General features: G+C 47.4%; 2 protein-coding genes across 2 annotated transcripts in view; one reads left to right on the forward strand and one right to left on the reverse strand.

The window, feature by feature from the left end:
* The first annotated feature begins 489 nt into the window (after positions 1–489).
* On the forward strand, positions 490–21448 carry Wnt8b (Wnt family member 8B). Its single transcript, XM_021210344.1, has 6 exons — positions 490–680; positions 15927–15960; positions 16669–16807; positions 17493–17618; positions 18368–18510; positions 18670–21448. The coding sequence occupies exons 1-6, from the start codon at positions 562–564 to the stop codon at positions 19213–19215; spliced, it is 1107 nt and encodes a 368-aa protein (XP_021066003.1). The 5' UTR covers positions 490–561; the 3' UTR covers positions 19216–21448.
* Positions 21449–23867: 2419 nt separating this feature from the next.
* The window catches only part of Sec31b (SEC31 homolog B, COPII coat complex component), a 29118-nt gene continuing 26081 nt past the window's right edge, over positions 23868–26904 (reverse strand). Inside the window, 6 exon segments of the mRNA XM_021208943.2 lie at positions 23868–24385; positions 24539–24610; positions 25041–25157; positions 25494–25640; positions 25875–25933; positions 26177–26491. Of these exon segments, the coding sequence (XP_021064602.2) occupies positions 24206–24385; positions 24539–24610; positions 25041–25157; positions 25494–25640; positions 25875–25933; positions 26177–26491 (890 nt within the window). The 3' untranslated portion in view covers positions 23868–24205.

Genomic DNA, 26904 nt, shown 5'->3' on the forward strand with positions numbered 1-26904 from the left:
TTTCCAGTATACAAAGATCCACAGCCAGCGACCCCCAGATCAGAGGGCCTGTGGCTCCCCAGGACAAGAGGAAAGCTATCCCAAATGCAAATTCAGTCTCAAAGTGCTACAAAGCGGAATCAGGAAAGCACGACCCCCTCTAAATCCCTCTTGGGGACCAAGCTCTCCCTGTGTAGATGTGTCTGTGTATACATGTGCTTGGGAAGGGGGTCGGTGGTGGGGTGGTGGACAGAGAAAAGCAAGAGAGAGAGGCCACTCCACGCAGTGATTCTGTGGAGGGGATTTGCTATGTCTCTCTCTCTCTCCCCCTCCCTCCTTTGTCCCCATTCTCCTCGTCCCCTTCTGCGTTTGTCCGTCCCGGAGGACCCTGGAGTGTTCTTTTGATCAGCTCAATCTTTCTCTGGCACTTGAGTTCTGATTGGCTGAAGGACTTAGAGGGAAAAACTTTAATTAAGTAGATAATCTCTTCTTTAGATGTGAGGTGGCTCCATTTCACCACCCCTTAACACTGTTTGGGATCGCTTACACACCAAGGTAGCCATCCCTCTGCCTCTGAGGAGAATGCTTCCTATCTCTCAATGTTTGAGTCGTCCTTCCTGCGTTTCTCTGAAGACTATGTTTCTTATGAAGCCTGTGTGCGTTCTTCTAGTCACTTGTGTCCTTCACCGCAGCCACGCCTGGTAAGTAACCTGCTTGGACATGGGATGTGCTGAAGAAATCAAGGAGGCCTTGAGCTCTTTCTTGGGAAAAGCCATTCTATGCAATAGGGCTATCCCTAAGTGCGTGGCTGGCCTCAGCAGATCTTTAGGATTCTTGCCAATAAAAGATTGGGACTTAAAAATGAGGGACTTTGTATATTTTCATAAATGATCATACTACAGATTTCAAGTGATCTGTGGCGGGGGGGGGGGAGAGACAGAGAGTAGCCTGGAACATTAACTCCTGGCCCCGCTGTGGCCGAAGAGATGCTTCAGGGCAGGTTCCCTGTGCTCCTGCTGCTGGAGGCAGGGTGGGCTGGAGCTGATTCTGCACTGTCTGACTTTGCTTCAGAATTCTCTAAGGAATTCTATTAGCATGCCCAGGGCCTTGTAAGCGCATTGGAGCTATTGGCATTGAGTTCAACAAACAGGTTTGAAAGCGAATATTCTAGTGTATGCTTCAAGTTGTTCATTGTACAGAAATTCCTAAATTTCTCTGAAAAAAAAATCAGATAATGTGTGAAGGCAATTTGCAAACTCTAGGACAAACGAGAGGTGATACTGCCCTTGTTCTTGGGAACCGTGAGAGCATCTGCACATGCAGGTGTTAACAAGAATTTGATAATATAAGGCCTGGCCTGAGGGTCACACATCAATAAGCAGTTTGGAGTTTCTCCTCAGTTCCGATGCTATCTCAATCAACACCCTCCTACCTCACCCTCTTAAGTTTTTACTTTGATTCTCTACTTAATATACAAATCCACCTGCTTCACAACCTATCCAGGAAATGCCTTTGCAGAAATGCCTTCGCAGGAACCTGCTTCCTGTGCTAATTAAGATAATTCTTGACGTGAATGAGCCTAGCAATCACTACTAAAGTGTTGATTCCAAAGTTCGCCAACTTAGCACAACTGCTCTCAACTAAACGTAACGAGTTGCAACATTCCCGATTATGAGCAAAATCACCAAAGAATTGGGCCGTTTTAATTGGCCTTTTAATTGAATATTTCAACATGAAAAGAGGAGGAGGGGGGGGAAGAAAAGCCATCTCTGCCTCACGAGAACAAAACGACAAAAGGTCTGGGAGACTGTGGCAGGACGCTTCTACTGGGATCCATCCTGCTCATCAGCTGACTCAATATCAGCAAAAGAGAAACACGAGATGCCTGTCCCTTGTCACCAGGGCTGGGCAGAGGATTGTTCCGTTAAAAAATACCTTTACTGTGTGTCTCCCTCCCTGCTGAAGGGGGTCATGTACACTTCATTCCGACACTGACACAGCCACACTGAAGGGTGGCTGGGTTGCTTGTCTGTCCAAATTCAAGTGTCTGGATTCCAAAAGAAAACAAGAGAAAAGAGATGTGAAAGTTCGTCCTAATTTAAACACGGGACTTAAGAACGCCTCCTTGCCTGGCCTGACGTGGAGGGGCAATGCCCATTGCTCCAGGGTAATGCACTCAGACTTTAATTGCTTCTCCTTAACAGTCTTGATTAGAATTAAAGACGTATACTCCGCTAAGATTCTGCTTTTGGGATAACGTTTGAAAGGTGATCTTTAAATTTTACCATTAAATATTGATTTTTTTTTTTTCCCTAGTGAAACACTGCAGGTTTTGTATAAGGTCGCCATCCCTCTTGTCCCAGGCGGAGAAATTTGACCAACCACAGCCTTTGACACGTTTCTCTTAATGCTTCATTATCAATCTTTTATGTAAGACCTCAAAAGCGTTTTACAAACAGAGAAGCGCAATTTCTGCTTGGCTGTTCAATTGTAGGGCCGCTTAAGATGACTGTCTAAAGGAGTCTGGCAACAAACATTCCTGGGCTTGAAAAGAGATAATAGTGACTTCCACCTACACCGAGCAGCTTTGCTGAGGAAGCAGTAGCAGAGGGATTTTTAAAAAGAGGACTTGCCTCTATTCCTCAGTGGTAGAACATTTTGGGGGGCTGGGGTTATTCCTCAGTAACTGGAGACATGTTCTCTTTTGATTTTTCCTAATCTTTATAGCTCCTTAAGACAGAGAGCAGGGGCGCATGAAACAGATAATGCCAAGGAGAGAGAGACTGATAGACGCGGTGGGGCCAGATGAACTGATACACCTCATCAGGAAGAAAGAGGCATAGCATGCTTTTCCTTAACTGTTTATCCGATTTCCCTCCAGCTAATGTCCCACAATAGCAATGGGTGCTCAGGTCCCCTGCCGCCCACCTCTCCTCATTCTTTGCCTGCTCTCCCAAGGTCTGCTTGTGTGTGTGTGTATATATATATATATCAGAATCTGCTTCTCTTCTGCCACAGGGCAAGAATTTACATGAGAGTATTGGGTTGTAAGGCAAACACATTACCCCTTGGGTCTCAGTATTTGGGTTTTTGCAGTAGCGTTTTTATGGATATTGAAATTGCATCTGATGCTAAGGTGCTGGAGCCCCTGACCAGGAAATGAATCAATTTGTGATTTTGCATTTGGTGATGCTGGAGATGAAACCCAGAGTCTCCTTGTGTTTGGTGGGCGATTCCACCACTGAGGTAGGCCACAGTGCAAGAGCCAGCTATCGTCAGAGGGTCTTTACACGGATGGTCTCAGCAAACATTGTATGTGTATAGCTCATATTGTTGGTCCTTAAACACATCTGTCATCATTTTTAAGTGGATGTTGCAGAAAGTAAAATACAAATTCATGCTAGGTGTGATGGCCTATGCCTTTAATCCCAGCACTCAGGAATCAGAAGCCAGTGGATCTGTGAGTTTGAGCCCAGCCTGTTCTACATAGTAAGTTCTAGGACAGCCAGGACTACATAAAGAGATCCTGTCTGAAAACATAAAATAAGAACAAAAAAAAAATACAAACTTATATAAAGCTATTGCACTCTTGATGGTTTCTTTGTTGCACTACGTGTTTATCATGATGAGTTTTCCCACTACCAGACGTGAAAAGAGGAAGTTCAGTCAAAGGCAGGTCCAGCTGGTCACAGTCAGAAAGAAGCGAGGTGTGGGGAGCGGCTTTGGAATCTAGGAAATAGATGGCTAATGTGAAACACGCCCTCACTAGTAGCCCCCCTGGTCCATCAACAAGTGTATGGTGCTGGAGCAGCCAGGAGGTGGCTTAGCTGAGTAGCTGCGTGGCGGCGGGGAGCCTGGCTGGAGACAGGACCAGCAAAGCTCAGCTTCAGAACCAGCAAAGCTCAGCTTCTACTTACCCCTCATTTCCTTCACACTGGGAGCCCGTGTCTTCTTTTACCATCTTTATTTCTCCTATCATGAATGACAACAGTGATATTACTATTATAATAATCGAGACAAAACCCATGAGGTCCTGAGAAAATAATAGGACCTGACAGGACTATTATTTTCCTTGTAACGAGGAGGCTGCTTGGAGGTACATGGTGTGTGTGCATGTGTGTATGTGTGTGTGTTTGTGTGTCTCTTTGTGTATAAAGAGGACCTTAAAAAGGAGCAGAAACAAAGGTCTTTTCATCCGAGCCTGCTCTCTTCCATGGGAAAAGACTGTTGTTTCTCTCCTTTGGCTGCTCAGCTGGTTCGATTCCGCTCTCCGACAGTCGACGCTTTCTCTCTTAGGATGATTAATAACGTTCCTTTTTCGAGGGCTTTTATGACTCTTCCCTATTTTCATCAGAAGACAGAGAATTCAAATGGCTTAGAGAGTGAGGTCCAGGCAATATTTTTAGGATAAATCCTTCTCTTTCCTGAAAGCAGATTTTTCTTACTAAGCAAAACGCTAGGCTTGGTTAACAGTTTGGGATAGGTGCTTTGTGCTCGGTTCCCATCGATAGAATCCCCATTGCTCCCATCTGAAGTATGCCTAGACCCTGAAGACTCTCAAAAGAAATGAGCATTTGCTGTGGAAGGACCTGGAGCCTCATTATGAGCCAAGCTTTTATGGTTTGTTTTTCCTTAATCTCCTTTGCAAGCCCATGGTACTGAGCTTGTCATCTTTCTCTATGCTTCTGAAGTTAGAGTTTTCTCTCAGCCACAAAATCAATCAATCAATCAGCCAACCAACCAATCAATCAATCAATTGGTTCATAAGGGAGCCTTTAGATTCACCACTCTCTAACCACTCCCGACTTATTGTTTTGAACAGTTTGTGTGCCCACTGTCCCCATCTTTAGCCCAATAAGATTCCATAAAAAAAGGTAAATGTCAGTCTTTCTGTCAAACTCTGGGATGACAACAGTCTTACCTTCTCTGGGCCAGACTTAAACCATTCCACAAAAGGAAGAATTTTCCCTCCATTCAGTATCTTGATCACCTTCTGCTGTACTAAATCCCAGTCTTCTTATACTTCTCTTCCTCCTCCTCTCCCTCCTTCTCCTCTTCCTCTTCTTCCTTCTCCTCTTCCTCCTCCTTCTCTTCCTCTTCCTCCTTCTCTTTCTCTTCCTTCTCCTCTTCCTCCTCCTTCTCTTCCTCTTCCTCCTTCTCTTTCTCTTCCTTCTCCTCTTCCTCCTCCTCCTCCTCTTCTCTTTTTCTTCTTCCTTCTCCCCTTCCTCCTCACATTCAGACTCCCTGGTTCCCTGTCAAACTCTGAGTTCCTTACCCTACTAATTTATGACAACAGCAAACCAACAGGCCGTTCACATTGTCCTGTCCGGAATTAACTCAGCTTCATCAGGGTGTTTGCAGAGCCCAGACTCCATAGTTGTGTTTCAGGGGAGCTCTGCTTAATTGTAAGTTTATATTAGACTTTTCCTTTCTCTCCTCATCTTCCTCCTTTGTAAAAGCAGAATGAGCAAATATGAAGAAACTGCTATAACTCAGCTTCAACCAGGGTCGACTGCTGTCCACGTTGTTTTGCCTACACTCTCTGTAGCATTTCCAACTACATATGTTTCTCATACTCTGAGTCTTCCAAAACAGTTCAAAACAGGAAGAGGAGGGATTGAAGGATTGTCCTATCATACATCTGAGAGATCTAGAGCCAGCAGGTAGAATGAATCTTGGGGAACAGGATACAGTTATGGTTGTCCTTGAGGGGAGAGCAATCCAGAATAAAGACAGGTGTGTCATTCAGGTACAGGCTTGCATTTGTTTGCACTTTGAGCAGCAAAGGCAACAAAATGAGTGGTTGGGATAGACTGGACAGGGTGTGTGTGTGTGTGCGTGTGTGTGTGTGTGTGTGTGTGTGTGTGTGTGTTTCACTGATAGTTAATGGTCCTAAGTTTCTGCTACCTTGAGCCGATCAGCTGCTGGTTTAGGGGTGGAGAGTAATTCCAACGGTTACACAAGACTTCTGGCTTTGGGAAGCAGTGGGTTTGTGTCCATCTATGCAATGGACAGGAATCCTTTTAAGTCTAGTCCACAGAGACCTAGGTGACTAAATCAGGAAACAAACTGCCTGCAGAGCGACTGGGAAAGAAGCTGCCATAACTGTTTGTCTCTGCAGAGACAGCAGCCTGGACTGCCCTTCAGCAAGTCTCACAGAGAGGCCAGGGAGAAGGCAGCTTCCCTCATTTAAATGCCAAGTGCTGAGGGCTTTCCTGTAGCTTGGCTTTCTCAGGGGAGCTTGCTGTAATGCACAAAGAAGGGTGGAAATGGGGAGAGGACTGCTCCGGCTTTGTAAATTCTCCTTTACTAACAACGTCCCTTGGCAGGGAAAAGAACTCCTTGCAAACTGGTGACTTCCTCCTATTTTCAAAATTAATAAGATTTAAAAAAAAAAAAAAAAAAAAAAAAAAGCTTAAGAGGGCTGGGGCTATAGCTCAATGGTGGAGAACTTGCCCAGTGTTTAAGCCCCAGGTTCCATCCCCTTCACTGGGCAGGGGATGCAGGGGTCAAGCAGACCTAATAGAGACAAGAGACAAGATCTTGTGCAGGGGTGAAGAGCCTGGATTCCGAACAGCAAGTGTGGACTCCAGGGAGCAGTGAAGTACGAGAAGATTCGAGAAGGGAGACTGAATTGTGGTGGATACTATAGCTAGAGGAAGGGTTTGTTGTAATTTTGTTGTTTTCAAGATGGGTTTAAAGAGGGAACTCAGGAGCTCATAGCTTTGGGTCATGTTCTCATAACCATTTCATGGCTTAAAGTGTTCCTAAAATACACTTCAGCCCTGCGGATAAGTCTAAAAATATTTTTAATGAATATGTAAATTGTCTATATGATATTGAAACATATTTTGTATAGGAAAGTTAGTCTTACAAACCACTTGGCTAAAACAAAATGTTCAGTAGCTGTGTCCACTCTAATGCTCATCCTTATGTTAAATACGCCTAAAATGCCACATCAGTTCAAATCCAGCCCTCGCCAAACAATTATTGGCAGAGGCCATTGATCAGCTTTGGGACAACATCAAGGCAAGCAGCCTCAGAAGGATTTCTTTCCAGCCCCTGGAGTCCACACTTGCTGCTCGGAATCCAGGCTCTTCACCCCTGCATGAGATCTTGTCTCTATTAGCTCTGCTTGACCCCTGCATCCCCTGCCCAGTGAAGGGGATGGAACCTGGGGCTTAAACACTGGGCAAGTTCTCCACCATTGAGCTATAGCCCCAGCCCTCTTAAGCTTTAAAAAAAAAAAAAAAATCTTATTACTTTTGAAAATAGGAGGAAATTGATCTTTGAAATCTACATACTTCCTTCCCTCTAAGAGCTCAGATGTTTGTTTTCTCCTTCCTACTCCTTTCTCCCAACTATAATGAGGTCGATGTCCATGATTTATATAGCTGACGGTGCATAAGGATTAGTCGCCCAATTGATCTGTGGAAACCGTTGATGTTTTCAGCTCTTTGTGCAGTGGGAGGCTCCTGGATTAAATATCCCCCAGGGCATTGTCAGAGGGCAGTGAAAGAAACTTCTGGAACTCTTGGATCCAGTTTTACAGTTATCAGTGAGTGTGACCGTTGCCTGTGTAATTGTGTGAGCTTGTGTATGTGTGCTCACTTGTGTTGTGGAACACAGAGAATCATTAGGAGAATTCCGGAAGGAATTGACTCAATTCTCCCCAGCCCCCTCAGGCAAGATGTGAACTCCCGTACAGAAAGAAAGTTGCAAATGAGGCCCTTCTGGCTGGAACCCCAGGCGGCTTCCTTTTCTGAAGCCTCTGAGCATCTTCTCTGAGACACCTCCATATGTCCTTGAGTGAGATCAGTGATTGACACTCACCATCCTGCTCCCTCCCTCTGGCCTGCCAACCCAGCCTTAATGTAATCCCGCAGTCTGAACCAAGAGAGATCAATGGGAGCCTCATGGCCTCAAGAGATGCAATTGAAGATGAAGGGAAAGAAAAAAAAAAAAGTCAAAGGCTTAGAAGGAACCGGAAGGGAGGGCGCAAGGACAGAGGAGGGACAGGACCAAAGTGAGGTGGCATTAGTGGGGCAGAGCAAAGGGGATCTGGTCTAAGCTGCTTCAACCATAGGACTGAAAACCAGCTTGGCATAGCACCTGTATGGGGCTCGCTGAAGGAGATGGAATGGTCTCCTGGGTAGGTGCATAGACAGAAAGGGGAGAGGGAGCCAGGCGCCTGGAATTAGCCCAGGTACAAGGCCCTAGCCAGGCTAAGGGATGAATACAAACAGAGCTTGTGCTCGAACGCTTCCGGTCTAGGTCTGTCAGTCCCACAGTGAGGCAGTATTCAGACCATGGCTGAGAGCCTGCTGACCACAAAAGGATGCTGTTCTATGTGCTACCTTGTATACGCTGCCAAGTGTGAAGAAATCACCCCCAAACTGGGGCTGAGGGGGGCAGTGGCCTAACCCGGGCCCAGAAGCTCTGAACAACAGAGACAGGAGTTTGCAGTTACCTCTTAACTCTCGAGGCTGGAAAAATGATGCAAACGCCTTCAAAAAGCATCAGGTAGAAAAGGGCTTTCAGTGTGTGTGTGTGTGTGTGTGTGTGTGTGTGTGTGTGTGTGTGTGTGTGTGATAAATATTAGGGGAGGAAACATACACTCTTAGGAAAAACAATGTGAAAACTCTCCAGGCACTGACAGAGTGGCAGAGGGATTTGTATTTGAGTTGCTCTGGAGTCCTTCCTCTCCCATCCCATGTCCTTGAGAAAAACTTCCCACTGGGAACAGGCTTACTGTGGACTAGAGAGTCTGGTGGGTGAGCCAAGTTTCAGCTGTGGTGCTATAGATAAAAGCCTCATGAACCAAGGCTAGACTCGGCTACTGTCTAGTCTCTGAGGTTGTTCCAAGCAAGAAGGTCCCTGAGCGGAGAATCAATGGAAAGGAAGGTAAACTCAGGCAGGGCTCCACAGGGAAGACCACCCACACAGCCTCAAGTGAGACATGCAGCCAGGGCGTGTAGCTGGATCCCAGATGGCCCTTAAATGATGGAAAAGATAATTAACATGAGGAGCGCAGTGAAGACTTAGAGGAAAAGACCCTCTTCTTCAGAGGCTGTGACAGGGGCACCATGGCTGAAGGTGGTGAGGTCAAGAACGAGAAGATGGAACCTGGCTGAACTTGGGAGCCTTTGACAGCACAGAGACTCTTCAAGAACTGTAGAGAACAGGGTAAGGAGAGCTGCCTGCAATTCTAGCTGTAAATTAACTTGTAAGAACAAGGTGGCAGTAGACAAACATAATAACAGTGAAAGCAAATTTCAGGTTAAAGGCTCGCCCCAGGAATGCTTACTGGAGTGCAGACAGGGTCCGGAGACATAACTGAATACTGCTGTATTTAAAGGCGTCCAGAAGTAGAGGCAGTGAGTGGAGGCCAGAAGAGGGGTGCACCTTGGCCAGACTTAGACTCCTTTGTGGCAAAATCCAGCTCTGCAAACATTTTGTTGAGCTATGGGGAAGAAGGCATGAGTCAGCCATGATATGGGGATGCCATGCCACTTGAGTGCTAGGAGAGAGAGAAGACAAGGATGGGAGCAAACAGCCTAGTCCTCGGCCAGACACATCAGCCTCCCAGCTGCCTATGGGAGTCTGTGAAGAGCAGTGTTTGCTCCTGTCCTCCCACCCTGGGGTGCAATGAAACCACATGACTATCTGGGAAAGATGCTGTCACCAAAGCCACCTAAGGCACTGACAGAGCTGGGATCTCCTGAGGAAACTGCCAGCGGCCAAGGTGATAACTGAGGAGCCTTAGAGTCTTCTCGAGTCAGGCAATCTTGGGTGCTTCTTCAGTGTCCTTGCAGGGTTGGCCGAGGCCAAGTGCAGATGAGGTGACAATAGGCTATTGCTCGTGCTGCGGAGGCCTCTGAGGTCCCAGGAACGAAACAGCAGTCACCACAGGCGCCATTCACACAATTTTCTGAATTCTTCTTTCTTTGAAAGGACTGCCCTTTGCAGGGGCTCTGAGGTGGGGATTGGGACATCTTGGTCACACTGCAGAGCAAAGGAGCAAACCTCCCTAATGCCCTTCCACAGAAATGACAGTATAGAAACTCACACAGGAATATTAAATTCCAGGGAGGATAAGAGATACCTGTCCTTACCTTTCAAAATCAACACACAATTTTTAGAGAAAAATTGAGCAAGAAGTGTAGTTTCTATAAAGTTCCGTATCTTCTCCCACGCCTCTTGTTCATTTCTACTTTGTCTACACGAGTTCCAGTGTGAATAGTATCAGTTGTGAGGGGATCTGGTAGTTCCCAGAACCTGTGGGCATGGAAGCCTCTAGAACGGAATGCCAGCCCGGACTACAAAGTGAACCCCTATCTTAGAGAAGAGAAAAGACAAGCAAGGCCTGGGGTACAGCGTGCGCATGGCAGAGCAGTTGCTCCAGTGAAACTTCAGGAAATGCTTGTTGCGGAGGCTGGAGAGATGGCTCAGAGTGTTTGCTGGTCTTGCAGGGGACCCAGGTTTGATTCCCAGCACCCAGCTAGCAGCTCACACCTACCTATAACTCTAGTTCCAGGGGATCTCGCATCTTCTGGCCTTCACAGGTTCCTGCATGCCTGTGGTACACAAAAGTTACCCAAGCACCCACACATGCACAGAAATAAGTACATAAAAATTTTAAAAGCACTCTGGAGGCAGAGGCAGGAAGATTTCTGAGTTTGAGGCCAGCCTGGTCTACAGAGTGAGTTCCAGGACAGCCAGGGCTATACAGAGAAACCCTGTCTTAAAAAAAAATCGAAAAAAAAAATTTTTAAAAAGAAGTACTTACTGAGCATGACTTTTGAACTAGATATTTACTCAAGAATAAGAAAAACTTATAAATGATGGCCTTACTGGGATAGAATTCACACCATAAATCTACATACCTGTGCAACCTCAACACAATTCATTTCTGATTTTTATCAACCCTGAAAGAAATCTCTCCATTAGCAGTCATGGCCCAGTGTTCTCTCCTGTTCCCCTCTAACTTCAGTTTCTGTAGAATAGTCTCTTCTAGGGGCTGGAGAGATGGCTCGGCAGTTAATAGTACTGGCTTCTCTTTCAGAGGATCCAGGTACGAATCCAGTACCCACATGACAACACACAACTGTCTGTATCTCCAATCCCAGGGAATCGGGCACCCTCACAGACATACAGGCAAAACACCAATGCACATAGAACATGTAAATCTTAAAAAAAAAATAAATAATGGTCTCTTCTGGCACTTCTTATAAAATCAAGAGCAGAGGCCGTATAGTTCTTTCACTTAGAGTGATGTTCATCTGTGTTGGAGCATGCTCAGTACTTCATTTCCTTTTATGGTCAGCTAACACTTTACCATGGTTATAGCTGCTAGACATTTTGAACAGTTTTAGGTGGCATATTTAGGTGTCAATTCCTGTGCAGGAATTGCTAAACAATTTTCAAAAGTGCATGCATATGAGGATTCTAGCTGCTTTAAGTTTTTATTAGTATTTCATTTATTCATTCATTCATTCATTCATTTTTGAGACAGAGTCACTTTCTGTAGCCCTGGCTGCCTGGAACTCACTATGTACAGCAGGCTGCCTCTGAACTCAGAGAGGTCCTCTGCATCTGCCTCCTGAGTAGGCTTCAGAGGTGTGAGCTACCACATCCAGTCGTCTTACTTCAGTGTAGCTACTGTAGTGGCCATGGATTCTTGTGATTCATGTTCTTGGATGATCGGTGATGCAGAGCAAGCATCTTTCTAGGCACTCATTGGCCATTCGCACATCTCCAGCAGGAAATTAGTTAAACTGCTTTGACTCCCAGAGGGCATCATGCCTGCCCAGGAGCCCTCTGAATTCATGAATGAAAGATAACACACAGAGATACACACACACACACACACACACACACACACACGTATGTCTTGACTAGTTCAATGGTTGGGCGTTTCTAAACCTCCCTGCAGCTCTTAAATCTCACCCCTCTCCCTCCAAGCCATGCTGATTCTTCTCCTCTTCCTCCCCTCCCCACCTTCCCGTCCCGTGCACAAGCAATCTAAAAGTCCCACCTGTGTCTTCCTGCCCAACCATTGGCTTTATTAACAATCAAAGCCAGCTGGGAACAGGGACCCTTAGGTCTGGAAGCTAAATTAAGACAAAATGATAGAATTCCTGACACACGTCTTCTTTGGGAAGATGTGTCTTCAAGTCCTGTGCCTGTTTTGAAACTGAGTTGTTTTGTTCTTGCTGAGCTTAAGGAGCTTGTCCTAGAAACTTAAACTCAAAATCCTCCAGACTTGCCCTCACCGGTGCTGGGATGATTGGCGTATATCACCATAGCCAAGTAATTGATGGACTTCCCCAATAATCCAGACAAGAGCTGGTGATGGTTGGAGCCAGTGTAAAATTAGGGGAGACGTTGAGAACTGGCTACATTATGAGCCGCATGCAGTCGCAAGACTTGAGGGCAGATTGACTACAGGATAAGTAGAGGAGTCAAAGACAACTTGCAAGGACTTTTATCTGAGCAAGGAGGGATGTTTCTGCTCTGAGGCTGAGAGACCACAGATGGAGTAGGTTGAGGGAGCAACAGAGGGAGAGCTCGTTTTGAGGCAAGTTAAGCTGGATGCCTACATGATCAGTTGAATGTACAAATCTGGAGATTGAACAAAAAGGTCCAGGAAGTGGTAAAAACCCTTTAACTGGTATTCAGTCTGGGTGGTGGCAGTGGCAACTGTATATCCCTGTGGGAATGGGGAGGTGTACCATCATCTGAGCATACACATCATGCCCCACCCATACAGAAGGCGCTGTTTATTAAGCAGCATCTTCTCTTCAATCCTGTGGCTGTCCCTAGATGGTACCCAGCCCATAGTAACACTAAGATGCTTTCTCTCCATTCTCTCCATCTTCTGACAGCCCTCCCTGTGTCATCTGCAGATGACACACCACTGTCTCATCAGTCAGAACTAAGACTCTCCTGGTTTGGTGCTTGCCACAAGGACACAGTTGGATATTTTACATACAAATAAAGCAGTCACATGGACCAAGGATAATCTACAAATAACATAATCATGGGAATGTCCGAATAAGACCCACAGTCTTGCCGCATGACAGCTGTTCAGTTAAACCTGTTGCTTTAATTGGCTCAGCTGACACACATGTCACACAAATCTTTCCATATTATAGGTTCTCTAGGAAGGGAAATCCTTCAAGTCCTCTGTCTCTTACTCCCCCATTGTCCTATCTTAGACTCTTTTGTAGAGAGAACTTGACCCAGGCTCAGCCTTAGCAAAGTTGCTCACTGTCCACTCTGTCTTCTTTTCTAGTAACGACTGTTCTGTAAAATGGTAACTATTTGATCTGGTCCGGTAATGTCTAGCTCACTGAGTAATTCCAAGTGGAAAGGTGGCTCCGTTGAGTCAAAGTAAGAGCCTTGCCTTTTCTGTGTTCTCTGGCACCAAGCTTTAAGGGTCAGAAACTTATCTCCGAAACTAGCATGGCTTTGACAATTGTGAACCCATTCAAATACTCTTGAATATCCTTGTGAGTTCTTTGGTTTAGTTCCCTCAGTAGAGCACAGGTTTGGTTTAGCTGACCTTGCTCTCTCTGCCAAGTTCCAACAGGCAGGCCTTCCTTTTGCTGGATTCTGTAGGTTTTGTGGTTTTTCTGTTTGTTTGTTTGTTTGTTTGTTTTTGTTGTTTGTTTTCCTTTTTCAAACTCTCCGTCTTTTCATATGGAAGCTCTCCAATCTGCTAATACTGTTTCTCAAAACCACCCACATTTTGGATGTTGCGTCTCATGTGAAGGGTCCACCAAATTCTTTTGGCCACCAATAAGAGAGGGGCTTTCTTTATCTCTTTTGTTTCCCATTCCTTTCCTGATGTTTATCATCTTCTCAGCCTTCAGAACTGCAAGGGGATACCAACCTTCAGGGTAAGGCCATAAGGGTTCCCATGTTACTTTCTTCTGCTGGAAAGCTAATAGATAAAAATATTTTTGATTAACATGTCTACTTTGAATTCTTTCCCCAAATCTCTAAGACTGCAGATCACATATGTATTTAACTTTAAATTTCTAAATGATTATAGATTTGCAAAAGTTACAAACATTCAGGAAGCTTCTGCGCTTTTTCCCCAACATTCCTCAATATTTCCATCTTACAATTTTTATATAGTAATCTTAGAGATTATTCAGACACCAGCTTACTGCATCTCCAGACTCAGATATGTGTGTGTGTGTGTGTGTGTGTGTGTGTGTGAGAGAGAGAGAGAGAGAGAGAGAGAGAGAGAGAGAGAGAGAGATTTTGATGCAAACTTGCCACGCCTCTGCCCCTGTGCACCCACAACCATAGTTAAGACAATTAACCCCACCATCATTAAGGATCATGACTCTTAATAACCACGTCCATCTTCCCATTCACACGGATGACTGTGTCATTGCTGCAACCTGAGATAGACTTTAGTCTAACTTCCTTGATAGTTATCCAAGTACTTGTGTTTATTATTACTGAGTGGTAGTCCATGATATGAACATGACTTGGTGATTTTTGTTGTTATTGTAAGGACTCTTATTGTTACAGTGTTAAGGCTTAAACTCAGCAGCCTTGTGTGTGATAAGTGAAGCTATAGGGGTTTTGTTTGTTAGTTGGAGATAGATAGTCTCAAGTAGTCCAGATTGATTTGGAACTAGCTATGCAGCTGAGGCTGGCCTTGAACTCCTGACCCTCCTGCCACCTCACAAGTGCTAGGATTACAAGTGAGCGTCTTCAAGCCCAGCAAAGCCTATGGTTTTAACATTCACTTTCAGAAGGTCACTCATGCTCAAATTCCTAAGTTGAAAGGTTTTCATTTCTCTGGGATAGAGATGGAAGAGGGAAGCCACTGAAGCATGCAGCAGGTCTGCACTGAACCATGCAGCAGGTCTGCACTTAGTCTCTAAGAAGCAGAGACCAAGCTGCTTTTCAGATTCAGCCTTATTTGGGATTCAATTACCAAAACCTTGGACAATTACCTCTTCCATTAGACAGGCATCTGCCTACCCTCTGGAGACAGATAAGCCTGGGTTCAGACCCTACTTCCTCAGTTATCATCTGGGTGAACCTCAACATGTAGTTAGCTATCTCCTCTGGACTCCCATGGACAAAACAGAGATAATAATGACTGGGGCAGAAATGATGTAAAAGAGCTACATGTGAAGCTCAATGGTGTCTGGTTCCAAGAGTTAATGTTTGCTGTGTCCCTAGCCTGTGGCGAAAACAATAATCAAACAGTATTTCCATTTTTTATGGTATTGAAAGCTATAATTTGATATTTTTATGGTGTTGTAAATCATAACTGACTTTAAAATTCCAAAGAAATGGAGCTGGAGAGATGGATTAGTGGTTAAGAGCACTGGTTGCTCTTTCAAAGGACATGGGTACCGCTCCCTGCATCCATATGGTAGCTTAGAACTCCATAACTTAACTCCAGTTTCAGTGGTCTGACTTCTCTTCAGGGCTCCTCGGGTAAGTGGTATGCATACCATAGACAGGCAAAAACTCATACACATAAAATAAAAATATTTTTTTAATCTAAAGAAATATCCTCCTTTTGATTCATAGGTTTTTTTTAACTAAATGGGTTATCTTTTACATTTTAAATTATTTTAAAATTTGTTTATTTTGGGGTATGCACACATGTTGGAGCCAGTGCATGTGCTATAGCATATGAGTGGGATCTGAGAACCCTTGCAGGAGCTGGCTCTCTCCTACTGTGTAGGTTCTGGGGATTGAATTCAAGATGTCAGGCTCAGCAGCAGGCACAACTACCCACTGAGCCACCTTGCTGGTTCTGAGCAGGTTATCTTTATTAGCCTGGTGAAAAGTGTACTGTTTCTTAGGAAAATGAATTGCCTTTCTTTGTGGAAGAATTCTCTGTGGCTCTTGAGAGCAGCAACAAACTGGTGTCTCTCCACTGAGCTCCTTTTTCTTCCTTCTAGGTCAGTGAACAATTTTCTGATGACCGGTCCAAAGGTAAGGGAAGAGTCTTTAATTAACTGGAATGTCACTGGTCTTAACTTATTGGCTGAAGATAACATATGTTGGGCTCATTATATCTACAAATTGTACTATGAATAGCATGTAGCACAGATGGGGACTTGCCTGAAGCCACTCGCAAATGGTCAGAGCCCAGATGAGAATTTGGGTGTATTGTTACTGAATTTATGTCTGGAATCTCCCAAGCCAGGAAAGTCACCAGCTTTGACAGGTGCAGCTCCATACTGTTCTCTGTGCGGTGTCCCCTCTAACATTAGGGAAATGCAAGACACGGCCTCTGCACAAAAGGGATTCCCAGAATACCAATCCTTGGCTAGCAGTGGGGTACAACAAGCACCTGAAATTTCAAGAATTATGTGATGGTGGTTCATTTTGGACAGACCGTTTAGTGTGATGATTGAAGACTGGTAGATACTAAGTTTGACAGAAACCAAATGCAGCTCCTCCAATTTCCAGTCCCTGTCTGCTGATGGGAGGCCCTGGGCAAAGCACTTTTCTCTATGCCTCAGCTTCCTGACCCACACAGTGGTCCTATCCACAAGAAAACTGTTCAGTGAGATGGCGTATGTAGACTGCTTTCTCAGTATTCCAAGGCTGGCAGAGTAGACAGTAAGAGTTGCCTGGCCAGTGTGGGGCAGACGTCTCCTAAGCTGAGGCTAAATTCTTGAGCCCATATTCCTGTAGGCTTACCTGGTCTACTCCAGCAGCGTGGCCGCTGGTGCCCAGAGTGGTATTGAAGAATGTAAATACCAGTTTGCTTGGGACCGTTGGAATTGCCCTGAGAGAGCTTTACAGCTATCCAGCCATGGTGGACTTCGGAGCGGTAAGGAAAGCTTTGGCCCCTGTTCCAGGAGCCCTGGACATAGCTTGGGCTCCCCCCTCTTCTGTATCCTCAACTTTCACCCAGTCTCTGCTCGGGACATCACTCTCTCCTGGGATCCCTTCTTTCTGTCCCTGTTTCTGTCTATACTTCCTTTCTTTACCTCCCTCCCTCCTTCCCTCCCTCCCTCCCTGTTCATATACTTTGCCCCATCTCCAGTCCTGTGCTGTCTTTGGCTATCCAGTTGGCTAAAGGCTTTGTCAAGATCTAAGTAACATGGAGATGCAGGTTAGGGTCATAAATCCTCACCCTGCTAACTTCCTCTTTTCCTGGGACTTAGAGAGAGGTGCTGAGCCAGGAGAAACTTGGAGACCAGGTTACCCCAGAAAGGATAAACAATCGCGCTGAAGGCTGCCCATCTGAGGAGCTTTTGAAGCTGACTAAGGGATTTCTAGACTTCAATGTGTGACTTAAAATGAAAAGACGGGTGGGCGGGAAGGAGGATAGGGTTGAGACCAGGGATGGGGCAGATCCTGGAAGAGGGAAAGCTACAAGACACAAGAGAAACAGGCAGAGCTGGGAGGTATGTGTGTGTGTGTGTGTGTGTGTGTGTGTGTGTGTGTGTGTGTGTGTGTGATTTAGAGGAACTGCAACCTCTTCTAACCCTTGAGGGGCTTTGGCTCCCCAGCTAACCGGGAGACAGCGTTTGTGCACGCCATCAGTTCTGCTGGAGTTATGTACACCCTGACTAGAAACTGTAGCCTCGGGGACTTTGACAACTGTGGCTGTGATGACTCCCGAAATGGACAACTGGGTGAGTAGAAATGGGATGGGGGTGGGTGGGTGGAGGGGTGTACTGAGGAGTACAGGCAGCCTGGGAATTTCACTTACACACGGAAAAGCATGGTGGGAACTTGGAGGAATTAAAAAAAAAATGTCTTTTTCTAATTATGAGGGGAATAATGCTGAAAGAGAGCGATCCAGTTCCAACCCACACAGGACTGGGACAACCCTGCCCTGTTCTCCCGGAGAGGCTTCCATGAGTGATAATGGAAGTGTGTGCAGACTCAGTCACCTGTCCCTCCCAGGGGACTTCCTTCCCTGTTGCTTTATCCTCTGTTGGCCCCACCCCATGCTTTTCCACCACCTTCCCCAACTTCTGTGCCCTGTCACTTAATTTCTGACTTCGGGTGCACCATATTACTTCAGTTAGGTTCCTCTTCCTCTCTCAAAGGTGAACTCTTGTCCCTTTCCAGACTTCAACTGCCCACCTGCCAGACACATGCACTCTCTAAGAGGAGCACAAGGGCGAAATCCATGTGACAGCTAGCTATGTCATGTGACAGCTAGCTATGTCATGAAGGCCTGAGCAGGGGATTGGCTCAGACTTAAAGAGGGCACACAAGGTGGCAAAAACAAGATTGAAACCAATCCAGAAACAGAACACTCACCCAACTATAACCCTTCCCCACTCCCCACCGCACCCTCCCCCCCCCATCCAATTAGAAACATGAGCTCTGGAAGCTTTGGACTCAGTGACTTTTCCTGCTCCCGACTTTTCAGGAGGCCAAGGTTGGCTCTGGGGAGGCTGCAGTGACAACGTGGGCTTCGGAGAGGCAATTTCCAAGCAGTTTGTGGATGCCCTCGAGACAGGACAGGATGCCCGGGCAGCCATGAATCTGCACAACAATGAGGCTGGCCGCAAGGTGAGTCCCGCAGCCCTTGGCACTAGGCATTTGGCTCCACCCAGTACCAACTCCAACGTTTGGGTTCTTTCACTGACTACCCAATCGTCTGGCCACTCACTAGCTAGGTGCCTGGCAACTGCTCCGCTCAGGCGGTTTAAGCGATGCTCTTTCCCCCAGGCGGTCAAGGGCACCATGAAACGCACGTGTAAGTGCCACGGTGTGTCCGGCAGCTGCACCACGCAGACCTGCTGGTTGCAACTGCCAGAGTTCCGGGAAGTAGGCGCGCACTTGAAGGAGAAGTATCACGCGGCGCTCAAGGTGGACCTGCTGCAGGGCGCGGGCAACAGCGCGGCGGGCCGCGGCGCCATCGCCGACACCTTCCGCTCCATCTCCACACGCGAGCTGGTGCATCTGGAGGACTCCCCAGACTACTGCCTGGAGAACAAGACCCTGGGGCTGCTGGGCACCGAGGGCCGAGAGTGTCTGCGGCGCGGGCGCGCCCTGGGTCGCTGGGAGCGCCGCAGTTGTCGCCGGCTGTGCGGGGACTGCGGGCTAGCGGTGGAGGAGCGCCGCGCCGAGACAGTGTCCAGCTGCAACTGCAAGTTTCACTGGTGCTGCGCGGTCCGATGCGAGCAGTGCCGCCGGCGGGTCACCAAGTACTTCTGCAGCCGCGCAGAGCGGCCGCCCAGAGGCGCTGCGCACAAACCCGGGAAGAATCCCTAAGGGTATCTATCCCTCCTGCCTCCACCCCTGTTCATCCTCGGCTTCCTTTAGAGACCCCGGAAATAGAGGAACCCAGAATGGGGGAACCTCGCACTCCCTAGCCCAGAGATCCTGACAGGAGGAGGCCACAGTCTCTACCGAGTGACACTTCATTCATCCTCATGGTCTTTGTAGCTCACTCGTAGGTCTCAAAACTGTTATAAAAGTCTGCAAGTTGTTCCTGAGAAAAGGACGAAAACAGACGAGTCTCCTCACCCCACTCTACCCTACTTCGGATCCCAATGGTCGCCCAATGCTGGACCTAGCTTATCAGGCCTAGGAAGGGCCCCTCTCAGTTATGCAGGGTCCAGGGAAAGGCGGTCCTAATCTTGCTTCACCTCCCTCCTGTGAGCCAGAGCCTCTAGGCCTAGACTCCCCGCTGTTGATTATTCAAAAATCTAACATTTTGTCTTCTCATTTCCCTACTACTCCTGGGGGGAAAAAAACACAACCAAATCAAAACAACCAAACAAAAACAGAAAGAAAGAAAAAAAAAAAAAAAGGAAGAAGTAAGCTTTTGAATATGGGGTAAGAGGGAACCCCAGAGCCCAACAGGCACACCAAAAGTTACTCCTCTGTGACATCATGTCACTGGCAGACTTCAGCTGAGCAGTGACCTTCCTAAACACCAAAGATACTCCAGTCACACCCAAGGGGTCTGGAAGTGGTAGAGGTCCCCAGTAGGCAGATTGGCAATCATTTTCTGATTACTTTGTATCATAGCAGCGTCTAACTTTGTCTCCTTCTCCACCGGAGCTTTGGAGCTTTGATCTTCCGAGCCAAGCCAGGCAAATCAAGGTTTTTGGATCTGTGCTTCTTAAGGAAGGGAGAAACCAGACCCTAATACCTGGTTCTCAAATAGGCAGGATTCAGAACATCTGACTGATGCTTTCCTTGATAAGTAGACCTTCACCTGCTCCACCCCCACACTCTGAAACTGTTGCTAATAGGATGTTCAAAGCCTTAACCTTTTTAATTTATTGCAGTCTGATATATGTCCCTTCTCCCAGGTCCTGACCTTGCTGATACTGAGGGGAAAGCACAGCAGAAACTTACCCTCTAAGCTCTCTCCTCCCTCCCACTCTGGCAGGGTACCATCTCCCTGTTGACGGCCTAAGTAGCTAGTTTGATTTGACTGAGGTTAATCTGCCAAGGATTAGTAAATCACCCACATAAACCTTCCGCTAATGCATTCGCTTGGAAGCCCAGAGCTCCCCCGCTTCTGAGTAGTCTCTTTCTTGGAGACGGGCAGTCTGGCAGGGTCTTGTTTATGAAATGGATATTGGGAGAACTGAAGAGCAAGTTCAGCCCAGACCTTCCCCATAGCTGCTCCTTGCCCTAGGTTAGACCTGGGTGAGGGTATCCACAGCACTTCTGAAGCAGAGGCTTTCAAATTCTATACTTTCTTCCTCTTCTGCTGAAAGTACAGAGCTGAGCTCACAATGCCAAAGCCACAGCGACTACCCTGAAAGAGTGAAATGCCCCTGACATTTGGAAGGACAGTGGCCTCGTTAAACCTCTGTGCATCTTCTGGTCCTATTAAAACTTTGTGGGAGGCAGTTTGTCTCCTGTTAGCAGGGGACATCCTTCCCTTCCCTTTGGGGTCCTTTGCTATGTCACTTCCAGCTGTGAGTGATCCTTCTCTCCTGCCCTCAGTTCTTACCCTGTGCCTTCTGAGCCTCCCCGGCTCTCCTTTTTCTAATCTTGCAGCAGTGCATGTTGATCTCAGGCCTTACTGGACAGTTACTTGATAGTGTACAGAAGAAAACCCGGCAATGCAACCGAAAACTCTAAAGGTTCCATGCTGGAACGTGAAGTTGCATTTTCCAGGGCTCTCAACAGAAACGTGGAAGCATCGTGCCTCTATGTTCAGAGCTTTAAAGTCAGACTCCAAACGCCTCTGGCTGTCATTTCTTCCATAGATTATACTTTGTATCACCAAATGGGTATGAGTGATTCCCAGTTCTTCCCAGTTCTACAGAGAACCCCGTCCTGTCCCCATGCACTACAACTTCATGCCTTTGTTCAAGCTATATACACTGGAGTGGAGACAGCTAACAACACACAAGCATCCTCCAGTTCACGGCTTCATGTCCTACACTAAATCACTGAGGCTGTGTAAGACAACTCTAGAGTTGCTGACTGCTGACTGGGAAAGATTAGACACCTCTGAGGTCAGCTAGTCAAACTTAAAAAACAAAACAAAACTAAAAAACAAAAACCCACATATCTAAATTGATGTTGAGAAAAACGGTGGCCCAGCAACCCAGACCCCTTCCCTCCTCTGTGTGTTCTTGAGGAGCCCATCTGTCTCAGTCGGACAGAAGGAGAGGGAGGTCCTGAGAAGTGACGAGAACTCTGGGTAGGGTGAGCCAAACACTGTCTCCTTCCTGCCCCTGGCTGGTGAGCCTGCACATAAGCAGGGCTTTCTTTTCTTTAAAAGAATCCCACCCTCACTTGGCCTCAGGAGCAGGTCAGTGCGGAGAGAGAAAGGCTCGTCCTTGGCACACTGGTAGCACTGGTGGTGGTGGGAGGGAGGGCAGGCCGGGGCACTCGCCCATTGTAGGTCTGGATTGGATGCTTCCACTCATTCGTTTCCTTTTAATTAACCCACATTCCTGGAGGAGAAATATTTATGTTGGCTCCCATAGAGGCAACCCTCAGACTGGAAAGAAGGGGGAAGAAAGCCTGTCTTAGCAAAACAATATCTCTAAAGAGCTCAAGAAGAGAAAATAGGGGAACAAAATGCCATTAAAACAGCCTTCTACCCCCGCCGGAGTCAATGAAAACTTCATTTCACATGTTAATCCGCCACTCCGCCCCTTCTCTTCTCACAACACCTTTTCGGAAAGTGTTTGGGAAAAGTCTTGGCAGTCAGTACACAGCTCCCCGCAGCTCAGACTTCTCCTTGTGTTAGTTCAGGGCCCCGAGTGGGGCTCTCGCTCCAGCAGCGGCTTTTTCTCTCCCCCTCCTTTAATTTAAACAAAGACTTCAGAGTTCATCAACCTCCCACTGAAATTCACAGCTGCTGAACAAACTAATCCCCTCTCCCCGCCTTTCTTCCCTTCAATGGGCTCTTGGCTTCAAAGACACTTTGGGAAAGGACTTTGCTGGGGCTCACACTGCTTCATCAATAGAAGTTAGCACAAGTATTATCTGAAGAGCAAGTGGCTTTACAAACAAATACTGCCTAACAATCCCTCCCTCCCAAACACACACATCTAGCCTGCAGACATGATGGATGGACAACAGGATTAGGCCTGCTACCCCCTGGCTTCACACCCAGGCCCTTTGTGCAGCTGAACTCAGCCCTGAAGTGGTGTGGGGGAAACCCTGCAGCTCACTGTCAGGCACAGATGGAGACAGACAGACATGCACGCACACACGCGCACACACACACACACACACACACACACACACACACACCAAGCAGTGTGGCTACAGATGTTGCAAGGAAAGGCCTATAACACAAATCCATTTATGGGACTACACTTTAAAAAGTTATTTCCTTAGGCTGTAGAGACGGCTCTTCCAAAGGACGCAGGTTCAATTCTCAGCACTAACAGGTATCCTCTTCTAGCCTCCTTAGGCACCAGGTAATATGCATAGTACATAAACATACATGCAGGCTAAACTCATACACATATTTTCTCTTAAGTTCTTCAGTTTTGGAGTTCTTATCTCTCCCCAGACCTTTCTTCTGTCTTCCTCTACACAGTACAGGAAGCAAGACCTCTCTGTTCTTGAAAGAGAGGCATCAGCAAGGTAGGATGCAGAGGAGACGGATTGGGAAATAGCATTGCACTTTATTGCATGGTTAAGAGGTCAGCATGAAATCATGGCCAGAGGAAGAAGCTGAGGGGAAGAGGAGCCCTGGACCCTTGAGAAGCTAGGTCCTGATTCCTAAAAATGATCACAGTTAGTTTAAGGCTTTGGGCCAGGCTCCAGCCTACGCAGTGTGAAGGTCCATTCTCTAGAGCAGTGGTTCCTAATGCTGCAACCCTTTAATACACACCAGCTCATGTTGTGGTGACCCCAACCATAAAATTATTTTCTTTGCTACGTCATGCTATCATCATGAATATCTGTGTTTTCCAATCATCTTGGGTGACCCCTGTGGTACGGTCATTGACTCCCAAGGGGATCACGACCCACATGACATGAGTTAAGAACTATTGCTCCAGAGTCAAGACAAAAGGCACGTCACCCTTCCACTCAGCACTAACAGCCCACCTGAGTGATGCTAATACATGACAAGTTCCCGTCTTGTTTTTTGAGACAGGGTTTCTTTGTGTAGCCCTGGCTGTCCTGGAACTCACAGAGATCCGCCTGCCTCTGCCTCCCAAGTGCTGGGATTAAAGTCCTGTGCCACCACCACTGGTAAAAGATTTCAGTTTTTTAAAGGTCCAGTTTCCTCTTTTGACTTTGTTTAGTACCTTATGTTCATGATTTGTTCAAAAAGTAAACATCAACCAATTCTCCCCAAATCCCTGGGGCTACAATAGAATATGGACCTTAAAATAGGAAGACAGAGGTAGAGAGAAAGTGCAGTTAGACTCAAACTCCAGAAGAGAAAGAAACAAGACCTGTAAGATGTCATGGCAGAGGTAGACTGACTAACACTGTTTACTCGCGGAAGCCTTCTGAACAGAACGCCCCATGTAAGACACTCTGGCACAGACCCTGCTGGACTGTCACATTAGAGAGAGCAAGGTTCAACTCTGAGCATCACCTCTCAGGTGGAAACACCCAGGGTAAGTCCCAGGTGGCCAGGCATAAAGGGATGAGAAGAGGACACTCAGCTGGGGTGGGGCCAAGCCCCCAGCACCACACACCTGGCAGCAAAGGAGAAGACTGGGGTAAATACACACTCTGTTGAAAAAAACGTCCCCCTTTCTGCCACACCTTAAGTAACAGCGGAGGCAGCCTTCTGGTAGAAGAGAGTCCTGACTTAGCTCTGCAGCTGGTGTGCGATGGTGAGGACAGCCTTCAGGATAGGCATGAAGCTGGATACCTCACTGAAGCTGCTGCAGCCCGCAACCTGCGCATGCACCGCAAGGCCCTGCTCAAAGTTTCCTGCATCCACACATCGGGCAACTTCATGGAGCCCAGCCAGGACGTGGGGCGAGAGCTGGGGAGGGATTAACCCTTGGATTAGATGAGCCTACCCCAGCCCCAGCTCTGACAGCATGGACAGTCCCAGACCTCAGTCCAGGAAGATGTCTCTGAGACAGTGGGCGGGAGTAGCGAGGCACCAGGCAGAGGGAGTAAGTTAGGTACTTACTGTCCCTGCCAAAAGCTTCTCGTATAGACATTCCAGGCGGCGGGCTGCCTCCTCCAGCTTCCTTTTTGTTTTCTGCAGGGAGAAAAATGGCTCCTGACCCTAGTCCAAAGGCTCACACTGTACAGCACTATAAACAGTTATGATATAACAATTACAATGGCTCACTGCTAGTTCCTTCATTTCACAGACCAAGTGGAGGCCCAAAGATGGCAAGAGGCTTGGTCAGGTGACACAGCCAGTGAGTGACAAATGGTGGCTCTCTCCTGCCAGCTCCACCTTCTCTAATGTGCCCTGCTCTTGTCTATCCCCATGCTCTTTGGTCCTGCGACTGAGAAGTGACACTTAGGGCAGACTCCAAGCCCTCCCCTACTTCATCTGGACATCAAAGAACTTTAAGATGTAGCCAACGTGCCAGGGATAGTGAGGGAGCTGGCCTACATCTGAGACATCTAGGAGCCTGCTGAGGCCGTGAGGAGGCAGGTTCAGGAAGACCCAGACTTACAAGGTCAGTGGCGGTCAGGGAACAGCGCTGAAGGAGTGCCTCAAAGCTGTCCTTCATACACCGATGCTCTGGGGGCAGCTCCTTCTCCACCTTCTTAGGAGGCAGTGGCTGGAGTTGCTAACGAGGGGACAGTGAGGCAGAACTGGAGGTGAGCTGTCCTCATGGCTTCTCTAGTGTCCTGTGACTCAAGGTCATACCTGCCACAGCAGAGCTGAGAGCCATCCCTCCCTCCTCTATAGGAAGAACCTCTTCAGGCTCAAGGGTTACTTCCACCTTGAGCAAAAAGTCCAGTTTCTATGATCCCACTTTTCTTGCCCAAGTAGAGTGGGGAGCATCAGGGGAGGGGCCCACAGTTCTTGCCCAAGTAGAGTGGGGAGCACCAGGGGAGAGGCCCACAGTTCTTGCCCACATAGAGTGGGGAGCATCAGGGGAGGGGCCCACAGTTCTTGTCACCTGTAGGCTGCATTCTCTTGGGGCTCCTGGAGGAGGCAGGGTCGCACTGGAGACTAGGGGCTGAGGTAGCAGGGCCTGTTGTGGCTCAGGGCCAAGGCTCCTAAGCGGAGCTGTAATTGGTGCTGGAGGCATGAATGTCTCAGGTAACTATGGAGATAAAGAGCGTATGAGCGAACCCACAGACACCACAGGCTGATCTTGGACAAGGAAATGGGATGGGGAGCAGGGAACTGGAACACAGAACGATATGTGTGGGAGGAAAGAGAGAGGTGCTGAGGTGCACAGACTCACTTGGAGAAGAACATACACATAAGGGAAGGGTGGGGCTGAGCTCTTAAAGAACTAGGAAGTGGGTCACTGGGGAGGGAAAGGTGCAGCGACCTTTTTCCTTTGGAGGTTTCCCTGGGAGGCTGGAGCAACTTTCCAGGCGTCTTGGGGTCCTAAAGAACATAAGGTGGGGGATTTTAGAGGCATGGTTAAGAACCTTGATGATGTTTAACCTAAAAGCTGGAGAAATTCTTTTAGTTAGAGTCTGCCACACCTCCCTCTGTAGGTCAGTCATACTCCTAACTGACAAAGGGCCTTAGTTCACTGGCTTGAGGAACAAGATTCCCAAAGTAGTAGTGAGAGGGGAAGAGCGGCGGCAATGACCCCCAGGAAGCAGCTACGGAAAGAGGACTGACCTGGACAAGTGGCCAAGACGCCAGAGCTCGGGAGGGCACTAGAACACGGTGCTCCTGGACCTCCAGGAGGGGGAGCCACAGAGAAAGTGACAGAAGAGGCTGGGATCTGGGAGCTCAGAGGGTAGGGACCTGGTGGTCCCGCAGGAGGCAGAGGGAGGAGTCGAGGAGTTTCCGGCAGGTGGGTAGAGCCAGGCTGCATGATGTCTGGGGACACCAAGACCGGAGTGGGGCCAGGAAGAGGCCATGCTCCACAGAATCCAGCTGGGTTTACAGCTGGAACACTTTGTCCTCCGGACAGCTGTGGCTGAGATAAAGCTGCAGGAGAGGAGAAATAGGTAACTTATCATCAGCCTTCATTTGGGAGAGACTCAGAGGACATCACGCAGGAACAAATCAACAGAAAACCAGGAAAGCGGGTGTGGTAGCACCTGCAGGGATAACTGGGAGGCTGGGACAAGGTCTCTTGAGACCAGGAATTGGAAACCAAGCAAGATTCCATTAAAAAAAAAACACATTTGTAAACCCACAACCAATAATAACAATGAAGGATTAGTCCATGTAGAAAGAAATCTACAATTTTCAAAGTACTTTCTAACTTTATTCCTTATTTGACCCTCAGAATATTACTAGTGAATTGAAATGTCAGACATAACTACCAAAAATACTAAGCCAAAAATACTAAGCCTTTAGCCAGAAAAAGAGAGGGAGAGGGAGAGGGAGAGGGGGAG

Source organism: Mus pahari, chromosome 1, assembly GCF_900095145.1.
Source record: "Mus pahari chromosome 1, PAHARI_EIJ_v1.1, whole genome shotgun sequence".
In the NCBI taxonomy this organism is placed as follows: domain Eukaryota; kingdom Metazoa; phylum Chordata; class Mammalia; order Rodentia; family Muridae; genus Mus; species Mus pahari.

What these genes read in the sequence shown, in the direction of transcription:
- Wnt8b (XM_021210344.1), top strand. Translation starts at nt 562, where the DNA reads ATGCTTCCTATCTCTCAATGTTTGAGTCGTCCTTCCTGCGTTTCTCTG. An exon ending in CCATGGTGGACTTCGGAGCG is followed by an intron (nt 16,808 to 17,492) that starts GTAAGGAAAGCT and finishes TTGGCTCCCCAG; the next exon opens with CTAACCGGGAGACAGCGTTT. An exon ending in ACAATGAGGCTGGCCGCAAG is followed by an intron (nt 18,511 to 18,669) that starts GTGAGTCCCGCA and finishes TCTTTCCCCCAG; the next exon opens with GCGGTCAAGGGCACCATGAA.